The 23999-nt window shown below is 56.1% G+C and overlaps 1 protein-coding gene across 1 annotated transcript in view; it reads left to right on the top strand.

Moving 5' to 3' along the window:
• The first annotated feature begins 4805 nt into the window (after nucleotides 1-4805).
• The window catches only part of SMO (smoothened, frizzled class receptor), a 35058-nt gene continuing 15864 nt past the window's right edge, over nucleotides 4806-23999 (top strand). Inside the window, exons 1-7 of the mRNA XM_045028123.1 lie at nucleotides 4806-5174; nucleotides 19060-19265; nucleotides 19911-20120; nucleotides 20330-20502; nucleotides 20854-21073; nucleotides 21676-21799; nucleotides 23825-23917. Coding sequence (XP_044884058.1) covers nucleotides 4841-5174; nucleotides 19060-19265; nucleotides 19911-20120; nucleotides 20330-20502; nucleotides 20854-21073; nucleotides 21676-21799; nucleotides 23825-23917 — 1360 coding nt within the window. The 5' untranslated portion in view covers nucleotides 4806-4840. The remainder of the gene's footprint in view (nucleotides 5175-19059; nucleotides 19266-19910; nucleotides 20121-20329; nucleotides 20503-20853; nucleotides 21074-21675; nucleotides 21800-23824; nucleotides 23918-23999) is intronic.

Below are 23999 nucleotides of genomic sequence, written 5' to 3' on the forward strand. Positions count from 1 at the left end.
AAGGGCCTTCCCAGGCGGCCTGGAGTTTTTCTTCTCACAGGGATGAGAACCATCACCCGGTGGCGAAGGCGCGGGCCCACCGGACCTTCTGTTTCCTCTGGGCTCTGGCCAGATTCTGCTTGGCCAGGCCCATGAGCTCAGCCAGTCTTTCTCAGAAGGTCAGGCCATACTCCACCACTGACTCTCCATCGGGAGTGGCCTTCCCCTCCATTCGTCTCTCATCAGGTCCAGGGGCCCCCTTGTCCTTCCATATAACAGTTCAAAAGGCGAAAACCTGGTAGACTCCTGGGGCACTTCCCTGTAAGCGAGCAGCAGGTGAGGTAGGTACCAAGTTCATAGTCCTTACCCCGTCACAGCCCTCTCCTCCCTTGCGGGTTACATGACGGCAAAGTGAGCTCACAGAAGTACGACTCTCTCTTCCCACCCGCCCCTTCTCCCACCCCATCCTCTGTGAAAGGGGCTCAGGGTCTTGAGCTGAGATTGCTCCTTGGCATCCCGACAAACTGGGTCCTGAGCTGTTTGGAAGAGGGCCAGCAGCTGCATAGGCTCCACCTCAGCTGCTTCCGACCCCCCCACCCGCACCCCTTGCGAGTCCAGAAGCTGGAGCTGGCCCCAGGCCCCCTCCCTGGAAACAGGCCCCTTGATGCCTTCCCTGGCTCTGACGGCTCCAGCCCTGCTGCAGCGCTCGCTCGCTGTGAAGGTGGGTGGGTTTTCCTGCGGCTGGCTCCATTCAGCTTGCAGGGAAAGGCAGGGAGGGCTCAGCCCTGGCTGGAGCTGCCAGCATTGGGCTCGGTGTGTGGTCCCCCTGCGTGTCTCCTCTTCCCCCTCCCCCCACCCCAGCTCCTTGGCCAGGTTTCAGCTCCACGGGCTGGGAGGGACAGTCAGGGAATCGGCGCTGGTGTCTCCCGGGGGCGAGGGAGACTGGGACGAGTGTAAAAGAGCAGCGTCCGGTCCGGCCCTGCGGCTGGAGGGCCCAGCTGCGAGCAGATTTTCTTGCTGGAGAAAGCTAGATCGTCTCTGTGCAAAGGACTGTGGGGGTGGCCGGGGGAGCGCAGCCCAAACGCCCTGTGTGTGAGTAAGGCAAGGCATGGCCGAGTCGCACTGCACACACCTATCCCGGTGTGCTAATGCAGGGGCCTCCGTTCAGGGCTAGGAGGAAGGCTGGACTGAAGAAACAGCCCTGCTTCTCAACGCCCTTTGGAGCCGACAAATTGTCCTGCAAGCCTCCATAGTCCCCCAATCCTTTGCAGCAGGGATTTGCAGCCTGGCCGTCTCTTTTCTTCCACTTTGGGGTGTGGGCGTTGTGCCTGGGGAGTATCCCCCCTGCATCACAGCTGGGTCCTGTCCCACCAGCTGAGCGGCCCCCGGGTAGAGAATACGGCAGCCTGCATTTCCGAGTTCTGCTGGGGTGAGCCCTGGCTCAGAAGCCAACACCGGAGACCGGGGCTGGTTAAAGGACTGTCCTCGATCAGGGCTGAGCCCCAGGGGGAGCAGCTCTGGCCGATAGCACTGGACAGTCTCCTATAAGGAGGAAAACTTCCTTTGATGGACTTTCTTGTGTTCCCTCAGGGGAGCAGCTGTGTGTCTGTGTCCCCACATCATAGGCCTTGGCCCTCCAACCGAGCCGGACTGGCGTGGGACTTCAGGCGCGGCCTCTGAAGGAACGGCTGGAGGCAGGGCCGTCAAATGAGATAAGGGAGGCCTAGTTCAGTGTTACAAGGGGGACAGCTCCTGGCCACACATGGGAGGCAGCAATTCCCGCCCCTGAGGCCTGCCCATCTCTCTCTTGTTAATGTCTCTGTAACACACACGGGACAGGCAGGAGATGAGATCTCTGCTGAAGCTGTTCCATTGCTGTCCTGTCAATTAAAGGCAGAGAAAGACCCTGCTCCGCATATCTGGTTCTCCAAAGAGACCTCCAGAAAAACGGGGGAAAGCCAGACTGGAGGTTTTTAAGGCAAGCACCAAGCAGGGAAAAAAAAAATCTTCCACATGCTCCTTAGACATCACAAAAGCCACAACTCAGCTCTTGCTCTTTACTAATCACCTAGAAGGAGCAGCTTGATCTGCTGTTTGTATGAATAGTGCCTGGAGAGGCCAACTGTGCTCAGAGCCCCATTGTGCTAGGAGCTGTATAAACACACAGTAAGACCCCCTTCCACTCCCAAAGAGTTTGTCAAGCTGCTTGGAGTGACTCGGGGGTACCAACCTCAGGGCAGCCTGTTAAGTAGTAAGTTACATCCCCCAAATTGGCTGTGAGTTCTATAGATAGATAGATTTCACCCTGTATTTGGTGTGAACTCTGGCACTACACCAGCCTTAACATGGTGTCACAGTCCCCATGGGGGCTCGGTGCCTGGCACTGTAGATTAGCAGGCTGTTGGAGCGCCAGCATGTGTAACCCACACCTCTGGGTGTGGTGTTCTGTCCCATCGAGTGGCACCGAGACCACGTAGAGAGAGATTAATGAGTCTACGCTACAGCCTGAGTAAACAGGCAGGTGGCTTTTAGCTCATGTGGCAGAGGCTCATGCACTAAGTTCCGGAGGTCCCAGGGTTTGATCCCGACAATCAGCGTCTGCGTTGTCGGCGTTACACATGCAGCTTGTTTCAGGGGTGGTACATTTGGGTCCAACTTCCCTCCCCCCACCTCTAGGTTTTGTGGGTTGCTGAAGGCCCCCGCCCTGGCATTTGTCTACCCTGTCCATGAATGGTGCTCCATGGGCAGCACCCAAGGGAACTAGTGGGGACCGGACCCTGCCGGTTTTTATCCTCACGTTGTTGCTCTGAATTGGCGGCAGTGGTAAAAACATCCATGCTGCCTTCAGCATGAGTGCACCACAAGCGGGTCTGCACCACGGGCAGGGCGCTGGTGGGCACGTAGCACCAAACCTGGGGCAACGGCAGCCTGGAACCAGAGGGGAAATTCTAGTGCAAAGGGACTGTTGGTTTTTTATGTCTAGTCTGTCCAGCATCTAGCACACTGGGGCTTAAAAGTGGCTTGGACAATCTACAGGAGTATGAATGAGCTAATACATCGCTCTTCTATAGGCAGTTACCTAATAATCTATCGCATTAATATGTAATAGATATTTAAATACATTCTGGAGTGATACAAAATCCACTTACAGGATTTACTGGACATGAACGATCACAGATCTGGGCCGGAGACGGGGAACTTCCAAAAACCTTAGGTTGATGGGGGAGGGGCATTAGCAGCCCCAAACTACTGCCCTAGATCAGTGGTTCTCAGCTGGGGTATATGTATCATTGGGGGTGCACAGGGGTCTTCCAGGGAGTACTCAGCTCATCTAGATATTTGCCTAGTTTTACAACAGGCTACGCTAAAAGCATTAGCGAAGTTAGTATGAACTAAAATTTCATGCAATGACTTGTTTATACTGTTCTACCTATGATAGACTGAAATGTAAGTACAGGATTTATATTCCAATTGATTTATTTTATAGTCATATGGTGGTAATGAGAAACTCAGCACTTTTTTCAGTACTAGTGCGCTGGGGCACTTTTGAATTCTTAGGTCTGATTTTGAAAGCAAGTAGTGTTTAAGTGAGAGGAAACGCAAGACAAATCAGACTCCTGAAAGAGGTACAGGAGTCTGGGAAGGTTGAGAACCACGGCCCTAGATTGGGGGGGGGGGGTTAACCTTTTTTCATTTGTGGACCCCTAAAAATTTTCAAATGGAGGAGTGGCCCCCTTTGGAAATCTTAGACAGTCTGGGGACCCCCAGGGGTTCACAGCCCACCACTTGAAAACCATGGCCTGGGAGGGTCTGGACTCTGATCCAAAAACAGGGCTGCAGAGAGAGACTTTGAATGGAGGACAGATTTGGAGCAAGGATTCAGATGGAGGTTGTGGCTCTTTACATCACAGACTATCAGGGTTGGAAGGGCCCTCAGGAGGTATCTAGTCCAACCCCCTGCTCACCACAGGACCAATCCCCAGACAGATTTTTGCCCTAGAGATCCCTAAATGGCTCCCTTAAGGATTGAGCTCACAACCCTGGGTTTAGGAGGGCAGTGCTCAAACCCCTGAGCTATCCCTCAGGAACTCATGGATGCCAGATCGTTTTCAAGCCCAGGGCACTTCCAGACCTGGCCTAGATGACCTCCGGAGGTCTCCTCCCCCCCTAAGAGTCTATGATCGTGTGGACGTGGCTTCCCTGGCAGAGGGCAGGGCCCAGAATCCGGCTCGGCTGCCGAAGGGCCGTGGAACCAACTGGAGTTGGACCAAGACACACACATCCCCCTCCCCCGGGGGCACCCTGCCGTCCCTTTGTCCTGCCCAAAATGTGCCCTAAGCGCTCCAGCCACAGGGTCTCCCTCCGGCTCGCGTCTCCCTGCCTGCGGAGCGCTCCCCGGTTCGGGGGGGGGCTCCCCGTTACTTGCAGCCAGAGCCCCCGGCTGGGAAGCCAGGCGAGGGGCGTCCCTTCGCCCGCCGCGCGGAGCAGGGGGCGGGCCCCGCTCGCTCTTTCTGGCTCCCTCCAGCCGGCGCATTCCTGAGCCCGGATCCGGGACAACAAAGGAGGCAGGGAAGGAGAAGGCGCAAGACCCGTTTCTAGCGGGAGGAGGCGGCGGCGGATCCCGGAGGGGGGGGGCGGGGCTGTTTCCCAACTTTCCCTGGCAAACTTTTCTGCAAACTTTTCGGGCTGTTGCGCGCAAGAAAGGGATCGGGGGGGAGGCGCGTTTCCAGGCCCGTCCCTCCCTCCTGCGGGCCCTTTGGGGGCTGGGGGAGCGAAGGGGGCAGGCTGGGGGGTGGGCACTGAGGGGGGGTCGCTAGGATGAGCCTGGCGGCGGGGGGGCCGCGGGGCGAGGCTGCCCAAGATGGCTGGGAGTTTGCAGAGTGGCCCGCGGCCCCGGGGCCCGGCTCGCCCTAGGGGAGGCGAGGGGGCGCTGGGGATGGGCCCGGCGCGGGGCCCCCTGCTCTGGGGGCTGCTGCTGCTGCTGCTGAGCCCGGGCCCGGGGCCGCCCGCCTGCCGCGGGGCGCAGCCCAACGCCTCGGCCGCCCGGGACCGCTGCAAGCGAGCGGCGCCCTGCGAGCGCCTCCGCTCCACCGCCTGCCTGGGCTCGGCGCTGCCCTACGCCGCCACCTCCACGCTGCTGGCCGCCGACTCGGGCTCCCAGGAGGAGGCGCACGACAAGCTGCTGCTCTGGTCCGGTACGAGGGCGGGGGGCCGGGGCAGGGCACAGGGTGCTGGGGGTTAATGTGGGGGGCACAGAACATGGGGGCAGGGCATGGGGTGCTGGGGGTTAATGTGGGGGGCACAGAACATGGGGGCAGGGGGAGTGGGCAGGGCACAGGGTGCTGGGGGTTAATGCCAGGGAGAGGGCAGGATATAGGGGGTGGGGGGCTAATGCAAGAGGGTGGGCTACGGGGCCAGGGGGCAAATGCACAAGGTACAGCATGGGGTCTGGGGCCAGTGCCGGGGGAGGGGGAGGGGGCAGGGCTTGGGGTGCTGGGGACCAATGCAGGGGGGTAGGCTATGGGGCCAGGGGGCAAATGCATGGGGCAGGGCATGGGGGCAAATTCAGGGGGAGCGGGCAGGTCATGTAGGAAGCCTTGGGGGATGGGGCAGGTCATGGGGGAAGGGCTGTGGGCAAATGCAGGGGGAGGGGTGGGTCATGCAGGAGGCTTGGGGGAGGGGGCGCATCATGGGGCGCTGGGGGCAAATGCAGGAGGTATTGGGGGGAAGTGCTGGGGGGGCACAGGACGGGTTCAGAGGGAGCCTGGAGGAGCAGGGGACAGGCCATACAGGCGTGTTATGGGGCCATTGGGTCTAAAAGGAGGGGGTATTTTAGGGCACACCATACGGGGGTAGATCACTGGGCATTGGGTGGGCGAGTGCAGGCGGCAGCGGGGAGAGAAGCAGAGCTCACAGGGGGCTTGGGGAATTGGGGGGCAGGTCACAGGGGAGTGTAGTTCTCCTTACAGATGTATCCTGGACTCCCTTTATTCCTTTTGCTGTAATGCACCAGCTTAAAGTGGCTGGGTCGAAGTGGTGAGAGCCTTCTCCAGGCACCAGCTGGCAGCCGGGTTCCTTTAGCTCAAGCATCACAGGTCTGTACTTTTGGTACTGATGATCCAGGGTTCGGTCCCCACTGACAGCGCACAGTGCGTCGTCACACCAGCCCTACAGTGACCCTAGGTTCATACAGTGCCAAGCTACGTGGGACCGGGGATGGCACGCTGGGTGCGGCGCTCGGAGGTGCAGGTGTGGCCAGGAAAGCGACCGGTCATTCCCACCGGTGGCTTCCCTGAGCAGCTCTGCACTTGGAAATGCAAAGGGGAACGTGACTCTTTGTCTGCTGGTGTGGCGCGCTCCGGCCAGGTTCGGAGTCCCAGGCTGGGGTTTTTCCTGCGGCTTGTCTGCCCTCAGGACTGAGCTGGGGGCAGTTTCACCGCTGAGCCGCAAGGCAGAATGGAGGGTGGCTTTGCTTGGTCCCCGTAAATCAGTGTTCTTCCCTGCAGCCAGGAGGGCGAGGACCAACCCTCCATTGCTGTCTGTGATCTAAACAGGCAGGAGCCAGCAGTTACCAGGGACGATTCCACAGCCTGGCTTCAATGAAGCCTGGTCGCAGCAGCAGCTGATTCCCAGCCCTGGAGGGGGAACCCTCCGAAGGCTGCTGTCCCTGGAGGATGAGGGTGGAAAGTCGGGGAGGGAATTGGTCAGGTGCAAATGAAGGAGCTGGGGGAATTGGGTGGCTTAGGACAGTGGTTCTCAACCAGGGGTACACGTACCCCTGGGGGTACGCAAGGGTCTTCCAGAGGGTACATTGACTCATCTAGATATTGGCCTACTTTTACCACAGGCTGCAAAAAAAGCACCAGCAAAGTCAGTACAAACTACAGTTTCATACAGACCATGACTTGTTTAGCCTGCTCGATATACGCTACACTGAAACATGAGTACAATATTTATAGTCCAATTGATTTATTTTACAGTGATAGGGGAAATGAGAAAGGCAGCAATTTGTCAGTAATAGTGCGCTGGGACACTTGTCTTTTTGTCTGATTTTGTAAGTCGTTTTTAAGTGAGATGAAACTTGGGGTGCGCAAGACAGAACAGACTCCTGGAAGGGGTCTGGAAAGGTGGAGAGTCGCTGGCTTAGGGCCATTGTCTCTTTCCTGGATCTCTAGTGTGCCAGTTCTGACCTGGCCTGTGTCAGGAGGAGCTGTAAATTATTGCCTGGTACACCACTACCTCACTAGAACACCACCCGATACAACAGGGGGGAGGGATAGTTCAGTGGTTTGAGCATTGGCCTGCTAAACCCAGGGTTGTGAGTTCAATCCTTGTGGGGGCCACTTAGGGATTTGGAGCAAAAATTGGTCCTGCTAGTGAAGGCAGGGGGCTGGACTCAATGACCTTTCAAGGTCCCTTCCAGTTCTAGGAGATAGGTAATAATAATTGGAGATATACCAAACATGGGTTCAGATATAACATGGGAAAGCAGTGCTCCAGGGGGGCTGAACACTCCAGTGGATCAAAGCAAGTTCAGTATAACACAGTAAGATTTTTTGGCTCCCAAGGACAGTGTTAGATCGAGGTAGAGGTGTATATGACACTGGTCTCAGCCCAACTCCCAAAACCAGGGTTGGCCCCCTCATTAGAACTCCCAAGAGAGTGGGCTGTAAAAGCCGCCCAGGGGCGAGTGTTGGGCGTCAGACATACTGGTTTTGGGCTGTGAACGCTGCTGTTGCCGTGGCTGGTGGACGGCTGAATGGAGAACTTCGCTCTCCGAGTGCGTCTGGCAGGTTTCACCATGATAAAATCGCGGCTCAGCGAACTAAATGAGCTTTTGCTGCCCCGGTGGTCTGGTGCGCCCTGTTCGTTCTGAGCATTCATCAGCACACCCTGCGGCACGTGGCGGTAGCCAGCCTTTCCCCGGCTGACGCTTGCACTAGCAATCTGCCAGGATCCCACGCGCCAAATCTAATTTGCATTAGCTGGTGCGCACTGAAGCTGTCCCCAGCTTTAGTATCTGTGTGCATACTGTTGAAACTACAGAGCCCTGCATGCAACGGCACCAGGCGCTGGACGCGGGGCAAGCAGTGTCCATAGGATGCACCTCCTTGTTAAAGATGGAAGACGTCCACGTTTCGATGGAGGAAACCAACAGCACCAACTGGCTTGCAGTGTATGAGGGTCATACATGGCTAATATTGTCTCTGCCTGAACTCGTGTTGTGCTGTTACTATTAGTATATTCTCCTTTTTGGACTGTTTGCCTGTAGACAAAACTACCAGGAATCAGATTTAGATTAAATCTCAGGAGACTCTTGCTAACTGTAAGGCCAGGAGGACAATGGAACAGACGCCTAGGGAGGTCAGGGAATCTCCTTCACTGGAGGTTTTCAAAAAGAGGCTGGGTAGCCATCTGTCTTGGGTGGTTTCTCTTGCCTCTTGGCAGAGAGTTAGACCAGATGACCCTTGCGGTCCCTTCTAACCCTAGGGGTCTCAGATTCTGTGCTGGAGGCCTGGTTAGTGTGATTGAATGCTTCTTTAGATGTGCCCACTCAACATGGTATCCCAAATTAGCCTGAGTTGTAGCTTTCGTCGGCTGTCTCTCAACACGAGGATGATAGCTGCGGGGGACAGGGTGAGTTATAACTCTAGGAAGGTAGAGCTGCCCGTATTTGAGTCAACCAGTGGTTCGTCTGGGATGCCGTGTGCTTTAGCGGAAGACAAAAAGGACCATATGATGTATTTCTGGCGCTCCGATACCATGGTGATGGGTGCAGCAGGAGAACCCAACTCTGAATATGTGTTTTGATACAGACCAATGCAAAGTCCTACACCTAGAAACAAAGAGTGTGGCACCTAGGCACAGAATGGGGGACTGCATCCTGGAAAGCAGTGACTGTGGAAGTGGGCAAGCTCCCAGTGCCATCCTGTGACAAAAGGGCTGTATAAAGGCCAGGAGAAAGGAGGTGTTTTGACCTCTGTCAGTGGCAAAATACTGGAATACCACGTCCAGGCCTAGCGTCTGCGTTTTAAAAAGAATGTTGTAAAATTGCAGCGGGTGCAGAGAAGAGCCGCAGAAATGGTTCAAGGGCTGGAGAAAATGCCTCGCGGTGAGACCGAAAGAGCTCAGTCCGTTTAGCTCGTCCAAAAGAAGATAAAGAGGTGACTTGATTACAGCGGATAAGGGTGTCCGTGGGGAGGAAATACGGGGTCCTAACGTCGTCTTTAATAAATGGTGAATTCTCCAGCTCTTGCTGTCTTCAGATCAAACCTGGAGGGAGGCCTTTCGGGGAGATACACTTAAGTCAAATGCAAGTGACTTGCTCAGCCCAGGGGAAACGTCGTGGCCTGGGTTACACAGGAGGGCAGGATGATCTAATGACCCCTTCGGGCCTTGAACTCTGTGAATATAGAGCAACACTGTATCATGGGAAGAGATTTATTCCTGATTCCCTCAATTCCTGGCTTGAAGCACTGACAGCCCCGGTCACGGTTTTCCCTTAGCTGCAGTGATCTGCAGATGCTAGCGAAGTAGCAAGACCCATTCCGCTCCCAGCCCTGTTTGGATCCTCTTCTAACGTGTCTTTAAGTTTCAAGGCACAGTAATGCAAAAGCTTAATTTGATTTTTTTTTTTAAATCTAAATACAAAAAGCATTAACGGTTTCATTGGAAGCCGGCCGGAGCTGGGTCGTTGGGGCAGTGGGGGTGAGTCTCCTTAGCTAACGTCACGACTTCTTTGCGGGCAGCGGGGTTTTCTGCAGCTTGTGCTTCTTGAAGAAGCTGTCAGGTTGCGCTTTTCAAAACCCCTCCATGTTAGCCTCACCCAGCTCCCGTAGTCGCCAATGGGGGAGTCTCATTGACTTCAGGGAGAGCAGAATTAGGCCAGCGCTGAGCCCTTTGGAAAACCTTGCATGCGGTTGCCGCAGCAAACTCCTTCCGGCAATGCCAGCCTTTCTCAGAGGCTTGATATCCTCCAGGGACTGTGACGTTCTGCGGAGGGGTCGGGCGGCTGCAGCAGATTGGGGCCTGCAGCATCAGCTGACGCAGATTCCAACAGGCGCAGGCAAACGGTGCACTCGCAGCTGTCTGGAAAGGAGCCAGCCCTGCCTCCTGGCTGGCAGCGGTTCTTGGATCCTTTCCCCAGCCCTCGGTGCCCGCTGGGAGGGGAAGGTTCCCCCCGTCCTCTCTTCTGAGCCTGTGTGGAGGGAGGAGAGGCGCCCCTGTTGGGAAGCAAAGGGGTGCTGGGGCCCCTGCGTTCCCCTGCTCGCACAGTGTGTGTTGGACTGGCGGACAAAGTGAGGAGTGGCTCGGTGCACCAGGGCATTCTCCAGACGGCTCCTACTCCAGGCAGACGTTATACTAAAAAGCTCCCGAGTGCGGAGAGGGAAGACGTGCTCTTTCCCAGGAGCTGCCTTTTCTTTCCTCGTGGAGCTAGTGGGGTGCCCCGGCTGTACCCCCAGCCCTGTGATCACGGCCCTGCAGGAGAGGGAAAGCTGGGGGTGAATGCAGGGAGGGTAGAAGATCTCTCCACCCTGGAGGCAGCCCAGTGGCCAGCCTGTAAGATGAGCCCCACTCCCCAAGATCAATATCGGACGTTGGTGTATTTCACCCTGGTGGGTATACTGCTTGGGCCTGCTCTAGTGACTTCCGACCGAGGGCCTCAGTGCGTGTTACAGGCACGTCGGTGAGCTGGGGAAGTGTTATCCCTGTTTGGCAGGTGGAGAAACCGAGTTGCAGGGCGGGTGATGTGACCAGCAGAGTCACACAGAGAATCAGTGGCAGAGCTACATTGATGACATCTTCATCATCTGGAGCCATGGGAAGGAGACTCTGGAAAAATTCCACCATGATTTCAACAGCTTCCACCCCTCCATCAACCTCAGCCTGGACCAATCTACACGGGAGGTCCACTTCCTAGACACCACGGTGCAAATAAGTGATGGTCACATTAACACCACCCTATACCGAAAACCTACCGACCGCTATGCCTACCTTCATGCCTCCAGCTTCCATCCCGGACACACCACAAGATCCATTGTCTACAGCCAAGCACTGAGGTACAACCGTATCTGCTCTAACCCCGCAGACAGAGACCAACACCTAGAAAATCTCCACCAAGCATTCTCAAGACTACAGTACCCACACGAGGAAATAAAGAAACAGATCAACAGAGCCAGACGTGTACCCAGAAGCCTCCTACTGCAAGACAAGCCCAAGAAAGAAACCAACAGGACTCCACTGGCCATCACATACAGTCCCCAGCTAAAACCCCTCCAACGCATCATCAGGGATCTACAGCCCATCCTGGACAATGATCCCACACTTTCACAGGCCTTGGGTGGCAGGCCAGTCCTCGCCCACAGACAACCTGCCAACCTGAAGCATATTCTCACCAGCAACTGCACACCGCACCATAGTAACTCTAGCTCAGGAACCAATCCATGCAACAAACCTCGATGCCAACTCTGCCCACATATCTACACCAGCAACACCATCACAGGACCTAACCAGATCAGCCACACCATCACCGGTTCATTCACCTGCACGTCCACCAATGTAATATATGCCATCATATGCCAGCAATGCCCCTCTGCTATGTACATCGGCCAAACTGGACAGTCTCTAAGGAAAAGGATAAATGGACACAAATCAGACATTAGGAATGGCAATATACAAAAACCTGTAGGAGAACACTTCAACCTCCCTGGCCACACAATAGCAGACCTTAAGGTGGCCATCTTGCAGCAAAAAAACTTTAGAACCAGACTTCAAAGAGAAACTGCTGAGCTCCAGTTCATCTGCAAATTTGACACCATCAGCTTAGGACTAAACAAAGACTGTGAATGGCTTGCCAATTACAGAACCAGTTTCTCCTCCCTTGGTTTTCACACCTCAACTGCTAGAACAGGGCCTCATCCTCCCTGATTGATCTAACCTCGTTATCTCTAGCTTGCTTCTTGCTTGCTTATATTTACCTGCCCCTGGAAATTTCCACTACTTGCATCTGAAGAAGTGGGTATTCACCCACGAAAGCTCATGCTGCAAAAACATCTGTTAGTCTATAAGGTGCCACAGGATTCTTTGCTGCTTCTACAGAACCAGACTAACACGGCTACCCCTCTGATAAGTGGCAGAGCTGGGAGTGGAACCAGGTCTGCTCCTAGAGGTGGGGATAGAACCCAGGAGTCCTGGCACCCAGGTCCATGCTCTGACCATTGGACCAGACTCCCCTTGGCACAGAGAATGCGTGGTCTGCCTGTTGCTAGGAGTGAGAGGACAGAGGCTTTGGGTGTCTGAGAGATGGGCTCTCAGGTGTGTTTGTGTCTCATTTAGCACAGACAGTAAGTAGAAGAGCCTAAGCGTCTGTGGCTGGTGCGTGGTTAATGTAGGCTGCAGCGTCAAGGCCTGCTTGACAGCTGAGCCCTCTGCTAGCAAATGTCTTCCCCCTACCATCATGGTCACCTCCTCGCCTTATCTTGGGTGAATGAAATAGACTGAGCGTCTCTAGCCTGTCGCTGTAAGACTGGTGTCCCAGACCTCAGATCATTCTTGTTTGAACAGCAGGATTCAGCAGTTCAGCCCCAAATAAGCGTCTTCCCATTCCAGTCTGTGCTCACGCGCCTCTCATCCCCCTCCAGGATGTCCCCCGTCACATTTCAGGTGGGGACGCCTGATCTGAATTTTCCTGTAAACCTTCCCCTCTGCCTCCTCGCCCAGTTACTGCTGAAAAGCTCCCTGCGCCCAGCCTGGATACCTCCTCCACTCCCATCACGGGAGCCGCACCCCTCGTCCGCTATGTTCACTTTGCCGTCTGCTTCAGCGGCTGCCTCCCCTCCGAGTCCCCACACGGCAACACCCTCTCCTCCCTCCGTCCTTGTTCTCAGCTCCTGCCCGCCCATCTCTCTTCCCACCTTCTTCCAGGCTGCTCCCCCTTGGATCGCCTCCTCCTCCTGCGGGACTCACCGGGCCGCTTCCGTCTCCATGTCCAAACCTTCCGCCCAAGTTGGGTCTGGTGTACGAGTCCATGAGGCCAGCACCCGTCAGGACTTGTTCACTCTTGCTGTTAATCAGCCAGACGCAGGCATGCTCCTCAGCCAGTGTGCAGCCTTCTGCCTGCTTGCACATACAAGACTGTCTGTGCCTCATTTACACTGCAGCTCCTTGGGAACCACGCCCACTCCTCTCTGAGCTCAGGAACCGCGCTCACTAAATACCCGTGAAACCCAGGCCCCTTAAAAGCTCCACTTGCTCTGAAACGACACCTGAGGCTTCATGCAAAAGATTTTGTGGTCCTTAGAAATGCAAGGGGACCTTAATCTAAATCTAGTGGGATGCAGAGCCAGCAATGTTCATGCAAGTGTAGTTCCCAGATTAACCTTAGCTCTGCCCCCTGTGCTGCTGTCCTGTAACCATCCACTCTCTTGAAGTAGCCAGAGACAGACACACACACACACACCCCGCGCAACCCTTTTCAGACATAACTTCCCAGGACAGTTCATAGAGCCACATGTCCCCTACCAACCCTTCACATACAGACAGGAAATGCTCGCTTCTCCAGGGACTAACTTTGCTTCCATGCCAATACACATGAATATAGCCCCATCTTGTCACATGGTGATATAATCCACTGACCTTCCAGGCTCACTGCGAGATGGTTGGGGGGGGGGGGGGTGTTTCTGCTGGTATAAGCCGTTGGGTGAAGTTGTGAGGGAGTCTCTGACCCATATTTAGAAGTGAGCGGGGTCTGGGAAGGACTCGGCCCTGTAAGAGGGGGGTGGGTGAGGACACCAGGGCCGTGCGGGATATGTACCCTGTGCCAGCATTGGCAGGGGCACCAATGGCGGAGTTAAAACTGATGCTGAAATGCTGGTCAGGACAAAAATCCAAATGTTGTTAATAAACAAACGGCCTTTCCTATTCTCCTAACAACAGGTGAGATAATGAACCTGGAAACGATTTAAAATTTGAATTTGCTTCTCTGACGCCAGCTGCTCACACTTGGCATTTCTCATTGGTTTGATTAGCAAAACGGGATCATCCGTTTCACTTCCACCTCCCCCTTTCTCATCACTTCCGAGCCCCAAGGCGCCTGCATGACGCCGCGGTGTTACTTTGCCAATGCCGAAAAGGAGTTTTGCTCGTCGGTGGTCTCGCTTTTACTTTATTTTTACGTTTAATAAAAAATACTTTGGCATTTGAGAGTGTGGTATCCCTTCAGCTTAGAATTGCCTAATAATTTATGTTCAAAGTCTCAACTCGAGCGTTCTCTTAAGTAAGGGCTTTGCTAGCATGACAAGGTTAAAGTGTTAATCGGGCCCTACTGATTTTTTGTTCGGTCAGATGCGTGTCTAATTGTTATTTTGAATCTTACTATTTGTCTCTGTCCTGAAGCAGTGAGTTCCACGGGTGAACGATGTGTGGCGTGTTTCAAAGATCTATATTTCTGGAGGACTGGCTGGCTCAGGGGCAAACTGGTGCCACCCCTGGCGCTCACGCACTAGCCTGTTTGCAGTCGCAGCAGGGAGGCTCCCAAGGTGTAGTGCTATCTCTGAGAGGTGGCAGTATTATCCCCATACATGTAGGGGGGAGCGGAGAACCAAGAGGTTTAAATCAGTGGTTCTCCACCTTTCCAGACGACTGACCCCCCCTTTCAGGAGTCCGATTTGTCTTGCGTGCCCCCAAGCGTCACCTCACTTAAACACGACTTGCTTACACAATCAGAGCCTTCAAAGGGCAGGTCTTCCACCGTTGACTGGACTTCCCTGGGGAACCCGGAGATGCACGGTGCATGACCACCGATGTTGCAATGGGTCTTCCAGCCGGGTCTGTTGAGTCAAGTGACGGTGTAGCGCCGTGCTGGCGATGAGGTGGCCTTCGGCAGTGTTGGCTTTACACTGGTCTTTTTTGTCATCTGGCAATTATGGTAATTTTCTGGTAATATTTCTGGTAATATGGTAATTTTATAGTAGTAATTATGGCAATTTTCACTCCGTGCATGTGAAGAAGGGTTTTTTTACCCACAAAAGCTTATGCTGAAATAAACCTGTTAGTCTCTAAGGTGCCACAGGTACTCCTGTTCTTTTTACAAATACCAATGTGTCACAGCGCACTGTTACCGAAAACGTGCTGACCGTCTCCTTTCTGCTGTAGAATTATAAAGTAAATCAATTGGACTATAAATATTGTACTTACGTTTCAGTGTAGCGTATATCGAGCAGGCTAAACAAGTCATTGTCTGTATGAAGTTTTAGTTTGTACTGACTTCGCTAGTGCTTCTTTTTGCAGCCTGTTGTCACACTAGGCCAATATCGAGATGAGTTGATGTGTATGTAGCCCTGGTCGAGAACCACTGGCTTAAATGACTTGCTGAGATCACACAGTCCGTCAATGACGGGGCTGGGACGCGAACCCAGGAGCCAGGACTAAAGGTACATTTTAGTCACGGGTAATTTCAGTAAAAGTCATGGACAGGTCACGGGCAGTAAACAAAAATTCACGGCCTGTGACCTGCCCGTGACTTTTACTATATACCCCCTGACTAAAACTTGGGGGAGGGCGCAGCCTGGGGGGTGCTGGGGAGGGAGTCTCAGCCTGGGGGCCTTGCAGGTGCTTGGGGAGCAGTGAGGGGGGAAGTCGTGGCCTAGGGGTGCACCGCAGGTGCTGAGGGGGGGGTTGTGGCCTTGGGTGCTGCGGATGCTGGGAGGGGGGGTTGCTGGGGCTGGGGCAGGCTCCCTACCTGGCTCCTGGGAAGTGGGGACCCCAGCTCCTAGTTCCATGTGCTGCCTCCCTCCGTCCCAAGCCCTGGTTCTGCAGCTCCCATTGGCTGGGAACCACGGCCAATGGGAGCTGCTGAGACGGTGCCTGCAGGCGGAGGCAGCCCATGGAGCTAGGCACTGAGGGAGAGGAGCTCCTGCCTCCCTTCTGAGGAGCCCCCCCCCCCCAGGTAAGCACCACCCCACCCCTGAGCCCCCCACGCCCAAACTCCTGCTGCGACTTCCGTGACAAACATGGAGCCTTAGTCCTGCCACTTGCGCCCGTGCTCTAAGCACTAGACCAGACTGCCTTCTCCATAAGGAGCAATAATTCGCTACAGAGAGAGACGGGGAAGTCAAAGCTAATTAAAGTTGCAGAGAGGCCAGGCAAAGAGAAGACGCTGCCGAGGGAACGTGTGTTTAGATGTCGTAGTGTTCTGGATACGTCGGTATCCCGTGTGTTTTTGCAATGAGCTCATCTCTATGATCCTTCACCTGCTTTGCCAGCGTCCGTGCAAATCGCTCACTTGTTGATCTCAAAAAGTCCCATTAGCAGGAGGGCTGCGGAGCCGGGATAATCACAGGGCCTGCTTGCAAGCCGGCCACCGATTACCAAACCCTTGCAAACAACCGCGGCAGGAGGAGACGTGTCCCTGCAGGGGCTGCCATCGATGACTCAGCAGCCTGGCTGGTTGGGACGTTCAGGGCATCAGTCACCGAGCTGAAGAGACAGGGAAGGAGATACAGTATCTTCCACCCGCCTCACCAGCCCAGAGGTGCCTAGGCCGGCAATGACCGCACGCTGCTCCCATCAGAGGGGCGAGTGGGTATTGAGGCAGCAAGGAACGGCCTTGTGGTCGGAGATGATCACGAGTGTCCTGCCGGCTCAGGACCGCTGCCTCGATGCTGCTTTGATCACTACGGGGGGCCGGTTTCCACACCACAGTGTTGGTACAATTGTCCTGGTGCATTGTGGGGTATTTGTTTGGCCTTTCACGGGAGATTCAGTCATTGGTCACTGAGGGACGATGGATTTCAAAGAAGAAGGACCAATGGGCCGACCCGCTGCGGCAGACGGTCCTGATAGGAGGCGACAGGGAGCCGGAGGTTTGAGGAGCTGTTCCTGGGGAGAGGAATCGGGGCCGCTGCCCTCCCAGCCTAGGCTTGGGCCCAGGTTAGGGGAGGAGCCGTTTGGCTACTCGCTACGTTTCATCTTTATTGGCTTTTTGAGGTAGGGCTTTCGTTGGCAACTAAGGGTTAATGACGTTCATAACCGGCTCCGCGCTCTGCCCATTTCCCCGCCTTCCCTGGAGCTGGCGGTTCAAATCCCAGCGGAGTCACCTTAGCCTGTTGTCCTCCTTGGCTAGATAAAGGGAACCCCAGGCCAGGCGCGGCCGAACCCCACGGGGCTCGTGAGTCTCTTGCGGCTCTTCTGCAGTTAAAGTGCGGCTTGCGGAGCCCCCCGTGTCACCCCCGTTTTCCACTGGTGGGGAGAGGCTCAGGGCTGCTGCCAGAGCCGACTGGTGCCTCCTGAGAGTGGGGGAGCACGATTGAAATATTCACCCTCCCCAACAGCGTGAGTCACATTCCCCAGGCATGTCCCGTCCCCCCACCCCGGGTGACCAGATGTCCGGACTTCAGAGGGACAGTCCTGGTTTTGGGGCTTTTTCTTATATAGGCTCCTATTACCCCCCACCCCCGTCCCGATTTTTTACACTTGCTGGCTGGTTACCCTACTTCCCCCACCCCCCGTTCCGCTCAGCAGCCCCCAGTCCAGGGGCGGGCAAACGTTTTGGCCTGAGGGCTGCATCCGGTTTCCAAAATTGTATGGAGGGCTGGTTAGGGGAGGCTCTGCCTCCCCAAACAGCCAGGTGTGGCCCGGCCCCCGACCCTTATACGACCCCCCCGCTTCTTGCCCCCTGACGGCCCCCCAGGATTCCTGCCCCATCCAACCCCCCGTTCCCCCCCCCCCCGGCTCAGAGCATTGCACCGGTGGTGGGGTGAGCTGAGGCTGCGGGGAGGGGGATCAGTGGGGGAGGGGCTGGGGACTAGCCTCCTGGGCCAGGAGCTCGGGGGCTGGGCAGGAGGGTCCCACGGGCCGGATGTGGCCCGCGGGCCATAGTTTGCCCACCTCTGCCCTAGTCCCTGCATCTCCCAGCGTTAGCGCGGCGTGGAGAGGCTGCGGCACACAGCTGGGAGCTGCAGGGCGGCTGCTGCTTTAGCTCCACAGGGAGAGGTAGCCGCAAAAAGCAGCGGCCGCCCTGCAGCTCCCAGCTGTGTGCCGCTGCCTCTCCCCACGGCCGCGGGGAGGGGGCCGGGTGGCACCGTGTGACCCTGGCAAAAATCTGGGGGGGGGGCACGTGACCCCACATGCCCACCCCCCCGTGTCACCTCATCTCCAGCTTCTGCCCAGCGGGGGGGGGGTCTAGGGGCTTGAGCCCCACGGGCCTCCTGACTCTCAAACGTCTGACGATTGTCGTACGCGGCTCCGACAGTCAGGCAGTTTGGCCCCCCCCTGCTCTGTGTAACCAGCTGGGCCTGGCTTTGTAGCAGGAGGGGTCGGTTCAGTAGCCCTGTCTGTGCGGCGGGGAGGCTGACCATCCCATGGCGCTTGCCCTGAGAAGGGAGGGTTACCCCCGTGATCTCAGCCCAAAATACCCTTCTCCTCCACCCCCGAGGCGGCTGCCTTCCACCGGTGCGTTATGTCGGTGCCTTGTAAAGCAGGTGGAGATCGTTCACAGAGGTGCTCTGAAAGGCAACGTAGTGGCGTGACGCTAAAAATCATAAGCGGAGGACTCGCCGTACGGTGGATTTGTGACACAGGAAACAGCTGGAATATCTGAGAACTGAGGGTCTGTTAGCGCCAGGGTGTGCAGCCAGCCCAGCCCATCCCGACAGCTATTAAGGGAGATAGAAGAAGGATGGAGGAGTGTTGTGTGGACTTGCTTGCTGGGAGTTTGATCTTTTCCCTGCACCATTTAACAGAGCAGGTCCAAAAATAACCCCGGTTTTGTTGACTGGGAGGGTAAGAAACTGGCTGTGTGTGCGCCGTTATCCAGCGCTGGATGGAGCACGTCAGACCTGCCTGGTTCCGTTACACGTCCTAGTAGTGGCAGCTGTACAGACGCTGTGGTGGCCATCGGGGATTGAACCGGGAGTTTCAGCACCAGAAACACAGGCCTGTCCGGCTTGAGCTAACGGAGTAACTCCTTGAGCGGTAGGTGGGTGGCGGCTGTTGTCACTGGGCCCAGCCACTAGAGGGCGGTGCCGAGCCAGTGTGTTACACCCGTGCCAAGTTCCCCCTGCTGCTTTTTCCTTCGGCCAGGTTTGCGGAACGCCCCTCGCTGCTGGGACGCGATCCAGCCCTTGCTCTGCGCCGTGTACATGCCCAAGTGCGAGGACGGCCAGGTGGAGCTGCCCAGCCAGACCTTGTGCCAGGCCACGCGGGGCCCGTGCACCATCGTGGAGCGGGAGCGGGGCTGGCCTGACTTCCTCCAGTGCACCACAGACCGCTTTCCCGAGGGCTGCCCGGTAAGCAGGCGTCTTACAGCTCGCCGGTGTGCCCGGGTGAGGGTTATCGACAGGCAGTTTTCAAGCGTCCTGTGACTGGCACAGAACCGCGGCGAGACTGGCTTTCTTCTAACCCTGACTGGGGGAGAGGGGGAGATTCCCACGGCTATCTGCCCCTGGCCCCTTCCCGGCAGAGCCTCTGTGTCGACCCCTCTCCAGCCCGCCTCCCACGTCCCTTCCCCTCGCAGTTAAAGGAAGAGGACTCTGTCCTCGCACTGGGAGAACTGAAATGCTTCCACGCCACGCTGGCTTAGTGCAGGATGCCACAAGAAGGACTTTGGCTGGAAGGGGCTTTACGGACTCTGGGCTGGAATCCCAATCCCATGGAAATGGATGGCAAAACTGCCGTTGATTTCAGCGAGGCCGGGGTTTCACCCAACGGGTTCAGTGTCACCACCTCCCTGGGTGTGTGGAGTAATCCCTGTCAGAGGCAGGCCTGGTAAGCGGGTCCCCCAGAGGCAGGGAAGCTCTCAGTGGCAGATCTTGGACTCAGAACTCAGGAGTCCTGGTTCCCAGCCCTCAGCGTGGGTCGTCCTCGCATGACAGCGTCCCTCCGACCCCTAACGATCCCTTTCCTTCCCTCTCTGACCCCGCCCCCGTCCCCAGAACGAGGTGCAGAACCTCAAGTTCAACAGCTCGGGCCACTGCGAGGCCCCGCTGGTGCAGACGGACAACCCCAAGAGCTGGTACGAGGACGTGGAGGGCTGCGGCATCCAGTGCCAGAACCCGCTCTTCACGGAGCACGAGCACCGCGACATGCACCTGTACATCGCCGCCTTCAGCTCCGTCACCATCTTCTGCACCTTCTTCACCCTGGTGAGCGGGGCGGGGCGGGGCGGGCCGGGGGGCTGCGGGAAATCTGCATGGGCTCAGAGCACCCCCTGGTGGCTGGCGTGACCCTGTGCTGCCCCCGGCTGCGGGGCTGAGCAGTAGGGGTCTGGAGCAAGGGCAGGAATGGGTGACGCACAGCCATAGACCCCGGCCCATCTGCCGGCTCTTCTCTCCCACCCCCCACCCCGCCCCAGGCCACGTTTGTTGCCGACTGGAAGAACTCGAACCGTTACCCGGCCGTCATCCTCTTCTACGTCAACGCCTGCTTCTTCGTGGGCAGCATCGGCTGGCTGGCGCAGTTCATGGATGGGGCCCGCGGCGAGATCGTGTGCCGAGCCGACGGCACCATGCGGCTGGGAGAGCCGACGTAGGTACCTCCGCCCCAGCCCCGTCTGTTTGCCTTCGCCCGCCCTGGGAGGGGCGGTGCTGCAGGCCCCAGGCCCAGCGGATGTGGTCAGGGAACCGGTGGGATTGGGGACAGGGCTGGCGATCTGGGCAAAGCTCCCGCTGACTCCCACAGGATCAGGGTTTGGCTCAGAGCCCCTTACGGTGACGGGCCCTGCAGACTGCAAGGCCCTATCAGGGGGGCGTGGGCGCACTCTGGGTGCTGAGCCAGGCTAGCACGGGTCTGTCTGTCAGGAACAAGCCGGAGCGGAGTGGGGGATGGGGGAGAGACCCCCCTCCCGCCCCCCAGTCCTATCCCGTCCTGCCTCCCCAGCTCCAACGAGACCCTCTCCTGCGTGATCATCTTCGTCATCGTCTACTACTCGCTGATGTCGGGGGTGATCTGGTTCGTCATGCTGACCTACGCCTGGCACACCTCCTTCAAAGCGCTGGGCACCACCTACCAGCCGCTGCTCGGCAAGACCTCCTACTTCCACCTGGTCACCTGGTCCATCCCCTTCGTCCTCACCGTCGCCATCCTGGCCGTCGCCCAGGTACGGGGCACCCGGCACAGAGACCTCTGTGCCCACCCCACCCTGGGGACCCTCAGGGATGTTCCCCTCTCAGTGGAAGGGGGAAAGTCCTGCCACTCTCCCCTGGGGGTGATGGGTTTCTTGGTGAGCAGGAACCACCCCAGGGTCTCATCTCATTCCTGCTCCATTTGTTGACCCCGCTGCCTGTGGCCCTCCTGTAGGCGCCCTGTATCTGAACATCAGCTGTGTCCCCCAGTGAGGTTCAGCATTTCCCAGCCTCCCCACGTCGTGCCTTCCCTGCACTGACAGACTGCATGGGGCCTGCTTTTCTCCAGCCCATGCTCCCAACGGCCATACCCAGGCTGCTCTAACTGACCCAGAGGGGGCACCAGCTTCCATCCCCATCCCACTCCCTCCCCAGTTTGCACCCGACGCCAGGGTCCTCTACAAAACCCGGGTCTACCAAATGGCAGAGCCAGAGGCTGCCACATCACCGGATGGGCACCAGCTTCACCCTGTAAAGGGACGGCACAGTCCCTGGTTGGCCAGCCCGTTCTCGTGAGATTTCCAGCCCAATCTCCAGGCTGGGGAAGGACGGACACTGATGGCTCTGCCCCGACCAGGTGGACGGAGACTCGGTCAGCGGCATCTGCTTTGTGGGCTACAAGAACTATCGGTACCGCGCTGGCTTCGTCCTGGCTCCCATCGGCCTGGTGCTGATCGTGGGAGGCTATTTCCTGATCCGAGGTGGGTGCTAACAACCCAGCGGGGTTTGGGCTGGGAACCTTCCGCGCTAAGGCAGGAACCGCTGTCCCCCGAGCCAAAGGAGTCAGTCCCTTAGCTGGGTGAAGCCTTATCTGTTATGAGACCAGCTTCTCCTGGGGAGAGAGAGACGAGCTTTTGAGCTACCCAGAGCTCTTTGGTCTGGGAAAGGTACTGAGAGCGTCACAGCTACATACCAGAGAAACAGAGAGTCCAGCATAAGTAGTTAGCACGTATCTAAGGGACCGTTCAAGGGGAAGTGGCCCGTTAACACCCCTCCAGTCATGGTGGGGGAAGGAAGGCAGCGGGGTCGGGGATTGTTAGTAGGTTACAAATTGTTGTAATAAGCCACAAATCCAGTGTCTCTGGTCAGTCCATGATTTTTAGTGTCGAGCAGAGTTAGGAATTTAAGCACCTGGCCCCATCTTTTGAAGGTGTTGTGCAGGTTTCCGTTGTGGATGAGGACGGAGAGCTCAGCTATGGAGTGATCGCGCTGCGAAAAGTGTTTGCCCACACGTGATAGGGCGTTTTTGTCTTTTACCCTTTTCCTGTGCGAATTCATTTGAGAGCGTTGTGATTGTCTGGTTTCACTCCCATGGTTGTTCTTGGGGCATTAAACATGGGCGAAACCAGCCAATCCTGTATTTAGCTGTGACAAGGTCCCTCACCAAAGGCTCTGTAGCAAAGCAACCTGTCCTGGGATAAGAGGGGAGGTTCTCTGATGGATCAGTGACTGGTTAGATGATAGGAAACAAAGGGTAGGAATAACTGGTCAGTTTTCAGAATGGAGAGAGGTAAATAGTGGGGTCCCCCAGGGGTCTGTACTGGGCCCAGTCCTGTTCAACATATTCATAAATGATCTGGAAAAAGGGGTAAACAGGTGGTAAAATTTGCAGATGATAGAAAACTACTCAAGATAGGTAAGTCCCAGGCAGACTGCGAAGAGCTACAAGAGGATCTCTCAAAACTGGGTGACTTGGCAACAAAATGGCAGATGAAATTCACTGTTGATAAATGCAAAGTACTGCACATTGGAAAACATGATCCCGACTGTACATATAAAACGGTGGGGTCTAAATGAGCTGTTGCCACTCAAGGAAGATCTTGGAGTCATGGTGCAGAGTTCTCTGAAAACATCCACTCAATGTGCAGCGGCAGCCAGACAGCGAACAGAATGTTGGGAATAATCAAGAAAGGGATAGATAATAAGACAGACAATATCATATTGCTGCTATATAAATCCATGGTACGCTCACACCTTCAATACTGTGTGCAGATGTGGTTGCCCCATCTCAAAACAGATATATTGGAATTGGAAAAGGTTTTGAAAAGGGCAACAAAAATGATTAGGGGTCTGGAACGGCTTCTGTATGAGGAGATTAATAAAACTGGGACTTTTCAGCTTGGAAAAGAGACGACTAAGAGGGGATATGATTGAGGTCCATAAAATTATGACTGGTGGAGAAAGTAAACAAGGAAATGTTATTTACTCCTTCCCGTAAGACACATACTAGGGGGTCACCAAATGAAAACAATAGGCAGCAGGTTTAAAACAAACAAAAGGAAGTATTTTTTCACACAATGCGCAGTCAATCTGTGGAACTCCTTGCCAGAGGATGTTATGAAGGCCAAGACTAGAACAGGGTTTAAAAAGGAACTAGATAAGTTCAAGACCTATTCATGGAGGACAGGTCCATCGATGGCTGTTAGCCAGGATGGGCAGGGATGGTGTCCCTAGCCTCAGAAGCTGGGAATGGGCAACAGGGGATGGATCATTTGATGATTATCTGTTCTGTTCATTTCCTCTGGGGCACCTGGCATTGGCCACTGTCAGAAGACAGGATACAGGGCTGGATGGACCTTTGGTCTGACTCAGTCTGGCCGTTCTTATGTGATGCTCTACGCACCATAGCCACCGAGTCTGTGGGTGCTCCAGGCTGCTCTCTAGCTGCTTGATCCGGCAGCCCTGGTCCCGGCTGATGCGCCTGTCCTGCTCTCTGTCTGTCCTAGGTGTCATGACTCTGTTCTCCATCAAAAGCAACCACCCCGGCCTGCTGAGCGAGAAAGCTGCCAGCAAAATCAACGAGACCATGTTACGGCTGGGTAAGCCGGGCGGGTTTGGGCTCGGCTCGTGCCTTGCTGCCGGCGTTGTACCCCGGGCCATGATCTCGCCCGTCCCAAAGGG

The sequence above is a fragment of the Mauremys mutica genome, chromosome 1, assembly GCF_020497125.1.
Source record: "Mauremys mutica isolate MM-2020 ecotype Southern chromosome 1, ASM2049712v1, whole genome shotgun sequence".
Taxonomy (NCBI): Eukaryota; Metazoa; Chordata; order Testudines; family Geoemydidae; genus Mauremys; species Mauremys mutica.